This window comes from Alosa alosa, chromosome 22 (genome assembly GCF_017589495.1).
Source record: "Alosa alosa isolate M-15738 ecotype Scorff River chromosome 22, AALO_Geno_1.1, whole genome shotgun sequence".
NCBI classification, from domain to species: Eukaryota; Metazoa; Chordata; class Actinopteri; order Clupeiformes; family Clupeidae; genus Alosa; species Alosa alosa.
The window spans coordinates 10,389,493-10,400,555 of NC_063210.1; the positions used below are offsets into that span (position 1 = coordinate 10,389,493).

The following is an 11,063-nucleotide window of genomic DNA, read 5'->3' on the forward strand; positions in this document are numbered from 1 at the left end:
TCACAATATTACAGAGCAGACAACTGAATGATAACAGACAGCATTTCCATCTAGTCAGGGGGCCAATTCTGAAAAGGGCTTCCATTAAGACTTTTGCGGACATGTTTTGGTACAAGCTGTCACCCAATTATTTTAGGTAGAAGACTCCCATAGGTAAGATATTAGGGTGGTTGTCAAGCTGAAAATTATTTTGTGTGACTTGTACAAGCAATTTCAGGCCAATTTTTTGGTTTCCTGCTCAACACCTCATGCCAACAATAAATGTTGAATATCTCCACAACCACAAGGACCATATACATAAAAAAGTCCATGATGGGCTTCTGCAAATGTCAGAATGGACATTTTTGTACAGTGTAAGAGACACTAGAACATGGATGGTCTGTTGGAGAAGATGAAGGCATTTCCTCAACCAAAGGGTGGCATCATTCTGGATGTGATGTACTGTTGTTGCATATTGTGTTTGCAACCTGCTGAGCCCAGTCAGGAACTCAAGAACCCATGGAATTAAAGTCCATGATATTAAAATGTCAAAATGAGATTCTGGATGGTCTGTTGGCAATGTGACACTACCAGTCAGTTCACTGGAATAGTGCCCTCATCTTCTCCAGCAGTGCCCTCATCTTCTCCACAACTTTGATGAGAGTGTAGTACCAAGTCCAGCTATTCTATCCTCAGCAGAACAGTTTGTCTGCAAACTGTATGATCCAAAAACAACCAGCACTTCAATCCATGATGTTCGCTGGGCCCTGTTTCGGAAAATGAAAGCCAATTTGGGTGCCTTCTGTTGGCTGCCTACCTGAGAGTCACTGCTTGGATGGGGAAAAACATACCTTTGCCCGACTATTATATAGTTATTACTACTAACTAGTTAGTTACCCCTGACCCTAAAGAAGTGAGAGAGTAGTTATGCTAGGATGGAATTAATAACTATAGTGATATGTCAATTAAATATAGTTTGTGTTACAACCTGGTACATTAATGAAGTCAAATAGCACTATAGACCACCATCTACAGTTCTACATTTCTGCCTTGACATTAAAGGATTATAACTTGTTCAGCATTGCACTGTCTCTCCCTACAAGCTTTAAACTTGGCTTGACTCATTCCCATAGATAGGGGTACTGATTGATAGAGGTTCTGGGATACTATGTTATGTTTCCAAGCTGATATTCACTTTGAAAACTGGTTCTCTTAAGGTGAAGATTGTTTTTTTCATGTTCTAGTTGTCTCTTACACTATACAATACATGTTCATTCTGACACTTCAGCAGACATCCCATGAGTGTTGGCTTTCATTTGATACCATTTCTATGTATATGGTCCGTGTGGTTGTGAGCAGAGATATTCAACATTTATTGTTGGCATGTGGTGTTGAGGAGGAAACCAACAAATTGGCCTGAAATTGCTTAAAGTCATACACACACAAAAAAAAAAACAGCTTGACAACCACCCTAATGATCATGCTTGCACATAAGTGGGATTATATTGCACATTTGCCCAAAATTTCAGTAGGTAACATAGAAGAAAATGAAAGCACTTTGGGGAAAAAATCTGCTTTTGCCAGTTTTAAGAATATAGTGTTAAAATGGACAAAAAACATTTTCTAAGCTGACAACCTGGCTAGTACACGTGTTTAGGCGTTAAATATTAATACTGGATAGGTTGTATGCTTGTACCAAAAAGTGTCCGACAAAGTTTTAATATCAGTTTTGGCCCCCTGACTAATCCTCTTTTTAGCTTCAGTCTTTACACGTGTGTCTTATGTCACACACACACACACACACACACACACACACACACACACACACACACACACTATGAGAGGTAGGTAATTCTCAACACCAAACTTAAATGAGTTCCAATTAATTTCACCCATAATAACTATGTTCATTTTCTGAGGCACTGTTAAGATCAGAATGTCATTAACCGACTTGGACCTCCTCCTTTTCAATTTGTTCTTAGAGGATTTCTGGTTGAAATGTTCAAAACCAATGCAGATACTTTGAAAGGAAAACCATTAGCTCAATGTTGTTTTCTGTGCCACCAGAAATACCTAGTTTGTTTATGCAGTTGAAAGGGTCTATAGCCTGGGTGCCAGCCGAATTTAGCCCCACCAACAACATTTGAGGTCGGGAAGTTCGGTCTGGCATTGTTCCGTTGTGGAGCAACTATGCTCGAATCAGAGCTGTTTGGACCAATCAAATTGGACTTTACAATGATGGACAGGTGAGCAACAGTGCGTCGTCCATCACGTCAACTGAGCACGCTTAGGTTGATTTTGTTTGCAACAAAAACGCTGTGGCTAGGAGACAGATGGCTTCTAAGACAAATATAGACAAATATATTATCTCCATGAGGTTTTATCACTCAAAACGATTATTTCTGAAAACTTTGGCCAAAGTTGATATGTGGGAATACTCCGGTTTCACTTTCAAGGGAAAACAGCGTGTTTGCATTGTGACATGTTGTTCTCTCATTTGTTTGAAATCTCTGATTGGCCACATGTTTGCTCGAGGGGTTTGCAACACCCTTCCCCAGCTGTTTATAACATGTTTGTAACATTTTAAAAATGAAGGAGGGGAAATATCCATTTTTCCAAATAGCCTACCCTGCTATGTATTTTGTTGGCTTAGATTTCGCTATCGGGTGTTGTAGGAGATTAACAGCACAATAACTTTTACAAAAGACCAGAAAACAATGTTGAGGCATTTGTGGAGAAGAAGGATGGTTTGTGTGTTCTTCCTACAGCTCACGGTAAGCTATTTCATTGTTCTGATTGGTTAGGTCTATCCAATTGAGTGCGGAGGCATTCCCCCTAGTCTATAGCCAGATGAACACAGAGGCACACAAATCAAGAAGACATAAATAACAAAAGACAAATAGCCAAATAGCATGCCTACAATACAAAAAATACTATGCCCAAAGATCCTACACAGAGAGGGAGCGCACGCACACACACAAAAACATACCACACACCCATTTTCCTTCTATCTCTATTTCAAAACATATTCAAGGCCTGAGTATAGCATTAAAGCTGTATGTGTGTAGATGCAAGGACTGAGAGTGGGGGGTATATTGATGCCATTCTGTGCTGTTGGCAGGGATGTGTGGATGTGAGAGAGAATGAGTCCCAAACCTCCTTTAATCCTCATCATTAGTAAACATCTGCACTGGACACAATCCACAGACAGCCTGTTCCTGTAGGTTAGTAATGATGAAACTTATCACAGTCTGGCCAGATTTTCCCCTGCAAAACATAATCCTTGATTTACAGATTAAATCTGATTTATTTACCTCCAGAAATGCAGTCTGCATCTCTCTCCAGAGAGAATGATTCATAATTTGGGTTCACTTAGACTTTTTTTTGTTCGATTTTTAAGAGTCAATGTGATGGCTCATCTGAATAACCACAGCTTTCGGAGGTCATGTGATATTTGAATTACAATTTCCATGGAAAACCAGCCCAAAGTAAAATGAATGGAGCAATACAATATTTCCATTGAGTCTGTATGATAAGCCAAACACTCAGGCTCAAGGCCAAAGCATTGGCCAATGCGTCTTATCGCCATGCTTACCCAGAACATTTGGATTATAAACTGGAACATTGAAAAAATGTTGAATGCCATGATGATTTGATTGGTGTTTTATAGATGAGGATTTGAGAATGCATACTTATTAACTCTTAGTCTAATCTCCCTGTCTACCTTCATTAGTAAAGAAAAAGCACAGCAGAGAGGTCTGTCAGTGAAAGTTATTGATAGAAGCCATGTGCAAAATGTTTTTGTGCACTACTTGGGCCAATAAGTATCTTAAAATGGTCAGGAAGTTAAAAAGGCAATCAATCTTTTAGTTTCCCGGATACCCATTCATGGTTAAAAGCCATTATTTTATGTAATTACTGAGCAATGGTGCATAATATCCTGTGTGGCTGCTGTTTTGGCATCTGGCATTAGCACAATGTATTTAATGCATTTTAGAATGTTTTCGAGAAAAATCACTTCCAATGGTGCTGATTATGTGCTCTGAATTAGGCTTACTTTGAAAGTCGTCATACATCTTGTTTGTAAGCTCAGAGATCCTAAGTAGCATGGGTTAGCAGTGTGTGCATATAAGCTTACAAGTATACAATAAGTATTGTCATGTGAGATGAAGACATGGGCTGAAACATCTCTGTGTTATTTGCTGTGGCTGGAAACATCATTGTCTCTATTGCCTTTACTGAAGAACAATCTGGAACATGTTTTCTTCTACTGACCCTCTGTGTTTAGTTGCTTCCCTTTACACATTAGCACTCTGGGCAATAAACATTAGTCTTCATCAGGAAATCATTAACAGCCTTTGTGTGGGGCGTAAATGTGTTTGGCTCTGTCAGTGGCCTGTCAAAAGCCCTCATCCCACAGTATTTAAATGCCATCTAAAACAGCTTAACCCACATCTTGGCTAGGTGACCAGATGAGTATAAGCCTTTTAAAATGTTCTAAAGTGACTTCTCACTGATGAAATGAGTTGCAAAACATGAAAGGTTTATGTCCAGGCTGTAGTCCACGCACCTAAAGTCACATCACATGTATAGCCATTAGCCATTCTAAATACACCAAAGTATATAATGCACTGCATGGCTAACAGGAAAGAAATCCTCCCTGAGCTGCATGTCCGTGGCATGTGCCCCAGCACCAAACAGCGGAACAAATCCTTCAACAAGAGTCACTCCTGCCCCTGAGCTGGCAGTCATAATGACCCGGGGAAGAGTGATCATGACTTGGCAAGCCACCAACACTTGAGCTGCACTTTCAATGTTCCTCCTGCATCAGCAAAATTGCCCTTTAACACGTATGACAACATCCAGGAGTTCACTCTGCTCGACATTGTTGTATTCCTGCCACGCAGACCCGAGGACGTTCTAAAGTCAAAGCGTGACCATTTCGTGGGAGCCTGGGAGGAAATACATTAGGGGTTAGTCATTCCTGTGCTTTTGTCCAGGGTATTTTGAAATTCTGGAGTGCAAACAGACCTGAAAAACAGAGCAGTCGTGTTGAAGAGAGATGAGAATGCTAATGCCACATTTTGATTGCATGTGTCACATAAGTCGAACTGTCAAACCTGTTCCTGAAATAAATTTTACACATTCCCTCTCTCAGTTTTGCCTCTCTAAATGTCCCTTCTTCAAAAGCTGCTGGATAATTCATGTGGTCTATTGTCCATAGAAGATCTAGGTAACACACAATGCTTGACGTCAAAAGCCTCAGACTCAGGTTTTCCCTTAAGCCATGTTCAATGACACATCTCACACTGATGCTAGGCTAGTGGAGCTATGATGCTAAGAACAGTGGCACACTAAATAGGTCTTTTAATTTTCAAGAGCATTTCAGAGTGTTTGACATTCAAAATAGTTCCCACAATTTCTCTATTATTAGGCTATACTTAAAATAGCAATGGGCGATGAAACATACAAGTGGTAAATCATTTACAGTAAATATAATGGTTAAGTTATGCACAAACTTGTTTCTCAGACTTATGAAATGGTCTCATTATGTAAAGATGCTATAACATGTGCCTACATGTAGCATTATGCTTTCAAATTACACATTTGGTTGTAATGCAATTTAATGTAATTAACAAAATATTCAGGCCCTAAAGAGAGTTATTGAAAATGTCAAATGCCATTATACCTTTAAACTGTCAAGAGGGGGGCGTGTACAAACAAGGCTCCTACCGAGTCACAGCAAGACTACCTATCAAGATGTCATCGGCATGCCTCCACCAATGGGCAGCCTGCTTTATTGCAGTGAAGAACACAGAGACGGAGCACTTCCACTACCGCAAATCACCAGTGTTACTCCGCCAAAGTACTTTTCTGTTTTCTCTCCTTCTCACACAATTGATCGTGTTGTACTGTCATGCTTTGTGTTGTTCTCCGTTTCTTGCCTTCCCTTTTAAGATAACAATGCAACTGCAAAATAACTAGGAACTATGGCAAATACCGTGTTATAAGTGTTTTACATCTGTTAAGGCTTACTGTATAACTTCTCATCAATCAGTTATAGATGATATAAGATTTATTCTTACGGTGTGTGGACTGCCACAATAAAATGTTTTTGAAACATTGGAAAATTCATGAACCTGCTTATCACATTGAAATGTTGCTGGCACTAACTGCATGAAAGACCCGTGTCCAGATCCAATGTTGATTGGCTCTTACAAATAGCCAATGGTAATCCGAATTTTAGTGTGAGACATGTGACGACAGACCAATCATGTCCAATCATGTGAGTCTGTGGTTTGTTGACCTCCGAGAACCGCATCACCGCCTCAACTGTGTCCGTGGCGGAGGACTACTATATATTGAAGTCAAGCCCCGCAAGCTAGGACAGAGTTGTAAAAACTCCCAGGCAGACGGGAGTGGAGTGACTTGCTAAGACACAATATCCCTGCTACTTTGGGGAAAAGTCGCCAATAATCATCTGATCTAACTGGAAAACAATACCCAGCTAAACTTTTTTTCCGAATTGAAAGAATAGTTTAGTTTATCTTTTTGACGACAGTCAGTGAATCGTCAAGGTGTTTCCAGAATTCCCGAGACGCCACCTTGAATGTAAGTAACCTTAACGTTATTGACATCAGTTGCATTTCTAATCAGGTTATACGTGCAGTGAGTGTTTATCAAGTGAACATGTCAAGAGCCGTTTGCCTCATGTTATGCTATCGCTATCTAACGTTACGTGAAAACAGAGATGGCATAGGCAAACGTTTGTTTTCTATGCAGCTGTCCAGCTAGGTTTGATAAATAGCAGTTGGTTTAGAAGAGGCTGCCAGCTAACGTCAGAATTTGTTAGTAAGCTATTATTACCCGAGTTTACCAGTGCAGTATCTTGTGTTGACCAGTGTAGATTTAATTCAAACCTGCTGTTCTGTCTTTTCATCCACTTGGCTCAACATCTCCAATGTGCAATCTAGTCAGCTGACGGGTAGTTGGCGTTAGCTGACGGAGCTAATACGTCAACAAGCAATTTGTTGTCTAGTCTTCCAGTCTAACGTTAATTCCGCTGACCCACACACAATGTCTTCGAAATACGTTAATGTTAGAAACTGTCGCTTCTTTTAGTCAACAGCTCGTGAAGTGTTGTCGTGAGACGCTCTTTGGATAACACTGCTGACCAGCACAGCCTATTTGTATTCATTCAACGTGAGCTTGCCAGGTTTGCAGCCAGCTAACATTGGGCAAGTCGGCATTAAACGTTAGACAGCAATGTACATTACGTGGCTGGCGTGAGGCAGCTCTTATGTATGTTTATGAAGCGTTTCAAGTGGATCAAAATGCCGTTGCCCATAAACTCACATAATCAAATGCTTGCGCCCAACATGGCAAGCAGAATGAATGTCGACGATCTGGTTGGCTTCAAAGTTGCAAATTGTATCACGATGATTCGATTATTTTTATTTTACACGAGAAGGCACACGACAGCGTTGCATGTCTGGACTAGTCTGGTGTCTATCTTGTGGCATGAAGTCATCTTCAGGTCATCTAGCAAACACAAGATGAGTCACTTCGTCATAAACTAATTACAGATAGGTTGGCTAATTGCGTCCTGGCCAACGAAGAACGCCCGCTATTGGTTGCTGCCTAGAAGGGAAAGGAGATAATCTATTGCGCAATATCTTGTGTGTCGCAGTGAGTTTAAAGCTCTACATTTCCATTGAGGAAAGGCGTTTTCCGTGGTGAAGTTTGTGCCGAGTGCTGAATGCAGATTATGTAAGCGACTTATTATCTTCTGTTGTCATATAGGAATACCAATAAGAATGTAGATTCTCCAACCTTGAAATGATGCACTGTCTCTCTCTATTGGAGCTCTCCTACACAAGATATTTCTGATACATTGGACCTCTGGTTGTTTATTTTGATGGGGAAGAGCTGTAGGATTTTCGTTCACGGTCACGTGGACGGGACATTAAGGATTACTGTAACATAGACTAATTTCATACAGCATCCCTGGTAGCTTATGCATGCCACTGTAATATAAGTAGTTCCCTTCATTTAGATCAGTCACACATGTTATTTTTAGCCTATCCTACTGGTTTGTTCAATCCCATGTAACCTTCCACAAACAATATAGCTTTACCAGCCTTAGTGGAATGCACATTTCACCAAATACTGTTTTTGTCTGTTGGCAAGCTCTTAGGCTGTTTTCCTTAGGGCCAAAAAAAAAGAAAAGCCAAGCCATGCTTTCGGACGTCACACAATTTTAAATATTTTGCTTCTCCTTTCCTCCACTCAAGGATCCAGAAGACTACTTCCCCGTGGAACAGACATTTTCACCGTCACCAGCACTTTCACTCCCTCCCCAACCCCGCAAGTCGGAAGTTTCTCCACTCGACCCTGACTCGCCACCGCTGCCTTGGAGCTTTCACACTCTGCTAGAGCAACTCTACTACTAGGACGAACCGAGTGACCACCCGCCACCGTGAAGCAGTTATGCAGCTTGAAATCCAAGTAGCCCTCAACTTCATTATATCCTACCTGTACAACAAACTCCCGCGCCGCCGCGTGAACATCTTTGGCGAGGAACTTGAGAGGCAGCTGAAGAAAAAGTATGAGGGCCACTGGTACCCAGACAAGCCATACAAAGGCTCAGGATTCAGGTGCATCCACATCGGGGAGAAGGTAGACCCGGTGGTGGAGCAGGCGGCCAAAGAGAGCGGGCTGGACATCGACGACGTGCGGAATAACCTGCCGCAGGACCTGAGCGTGTGGATCGACCCGTTTGAGGTGTCCTACCAGATCGGCGAAAAGGGGCCCGTCAAGGTGCTCTACGTAGACGACAACACGGAGAATGGCTCCGAGCTGGACAAGGAGATCAAGAACAGCTTCAACCCCGAGGCGCAGGTCTTCATGCCCATCAGCGACCCGGTGGGCAGTGGCATGGGCGGCGGCGGCGGCTCGTCCGAGTCCAGCTCGCCCTCGCCACCCTTCGGCCAATCCTCGGCCGCAGTCAGCCCCTCCTTCCTGCCGCGCTCCGCCCAGCCACTCACCTTCACCACAGCCACCTTCGCCGCCACCAAGTTCGGCTCCACCAAGATGAAGAACAGCGGCCGTGGCGCCGCCAACGGTAGCAGCAACGGCAGCAGCAACGGCAGCAAGGTGGCCCGCACCTCCCCCACCAACCTGGGCCTGAATGTGAACAGCCTGCTGAAGCAGAAAGCCATCTCCACCTCCATGCACTCGCTCTACAGTCTGGGGCTGGGTACCCAGCAGCAGCAGCAACAGCAGCAGAAAGCCTCTGCACTGTCTCCCCACCGCTAAGGAGTTTGTGTTCCCCAACCTCCAGGGCCCGGGGTCCTGGAGGAGCGTTCGGAGGTGACAACCCCCTCAATCTCAGCCCCCTCCAGTACAATAATGCCTTTGATATGTTCACAGCCTATGGGAGCCTCAACGACAAGTCCCTCATGGATGGCCTAAACTTCAGCTTGAGCAACATGCAGTATTCTAACCAGCAATTCCAGCCAGTCATGGCTAACTAATAAATGAAGGTGTATTTATGAATGAATGTTGGCAAAACAGTGAAGGAAAAAACAAATATATACAGAATAATGCACATTACAAATGGACTTTTGGGAGAAACAAAATCCTATATATAGATATATATATGAATATATATATATATTTAAAAAAGAGAACTATGGACATCAACCACAAGGTCCTGTTAGTCACTGGGAAGAGCATGTGCCCAAGGGTGTTTTTTATTTTCTCTGTGCCCCCTTGAGTTAGTCCTTACAAAAAGCTTGTTGTACGAACGAGTCCAAGCTTGGTTACTTACGCATCAACACGCATCATTGTTTTTGTTTTACTTTACTTTTTTTTGCCAACCAAGCACAAAATAATTTTTTTACTGCGTTTAAAAGAAAATAACTCTAAAACAAGAAAAAAAAGAGGTTCAAGATCTTACAGCATTTTGAAGATGGCAAGACTTGGCTTATTTCTAAAAAAGACAATTGGCACTAATAAATATTATGGGGTTACTTGGTCTGTTTTCTAATTGTATAATTTAATTGAGTACAAAGTTTGTAAAATATCAGAGTATATATTGTTTCTACGACATGGTATTGCATTTATATCTTTTTACTACTACAGTGATCTGTGATGGCTGCTGCAGCTTTACGTTGTTATTTGTTTTTTAATGAAACATTGTTAAAGAAAATCATCTTTTAGATCAGATATTCTAAAGATTGTGTACAGAATATTCCTTAGTGTTGGAATTAAAGGATAGGAATATTTGCTTTTTTGAAACATAAGAGTTGTATTTTCTGTTAAGAGTTAAAGGACTTTTATATTTATATATAAATATGAGCTAATATTTATATATGAATATAAATGAATTAATTTTGTACCTACATTGTGCAATACTTGATAAAAATACAGTATAACAAAAGTATTTTGGGTCAGTGTCTTACATGTCAAGAGGGACTGAAATAGTTTATATTGTTAAGTTTGTATTAAAATGCTTAAAATATATGCTTGTCTTTATTTTTTTTAATTTCATATTTGCACCCTGGCCTTTTTCAATAAAATAAACTTCTGTCAAAGCGTACCCCTCTTTGTGTCTTATTTGCTTTATGTGCTTAATTGTTACAAAACATGAATTACAACAACAGAGAACATGAATAACTCTGCAGTGAGAGGTCTGATATTTCAGCGCATTCAGAATGGTCTTTTTTTTGCATGTGTTCTTTTGTCAGGTCTAAGGGTGTCAGTAGGCTTCAATGTGTTTATCCACACGACTAAATCTTTAACTACTCCACTTGGTCAGCCTTTTAACAGAGACCACTTGTAGCCTCTTTGGGCTAGACTTTCACAACCATCATGTGATCTTGAGTTTGTACTGCGCTTAGGCCAACTCTCTTTGTACAATTCACTGAAGCGAAGTCTGTCATATATATATATATATATATATATATACACACACAAAAAAAAAAAACTGAGGATGTTATTGCAGTTGCTCCACGTCACAGCTAATCTGCTTATGCCATATGTTTGCCAGAATGTAATTAACACTGGCCATTTTTATGACT

The 11,063-nt window shown here is 41.2% G+C and overlaps 1 protein-coding gene across 1 annotated transcript; it reads left to right on the forward strand.

Annotated features, from left to right (window-relative positions):
* The first annotated feature begins 6,355 nt into the window (after positions 1-6,355).
* On the forward strand, positions 6,356-10,582 carry tob1b (transducer of ERBB2, 1b). Its single transcript, XM_048233852.1, is given in 4 exon segments — positions 6,356-6,591; positions 8,274-9,291; positions 9,293-9,333; positions 9,335-10,582. Coding segments are annotated over 3 exon segments (1,044 nt in total). The 5' UTR covers positions 6,356-6,591; positions 8,274-8,469; the 3' UTR covers positions 9,516-10,582.
* Positions 10,583-11,063: the final 481 nt, after the last annotated feature.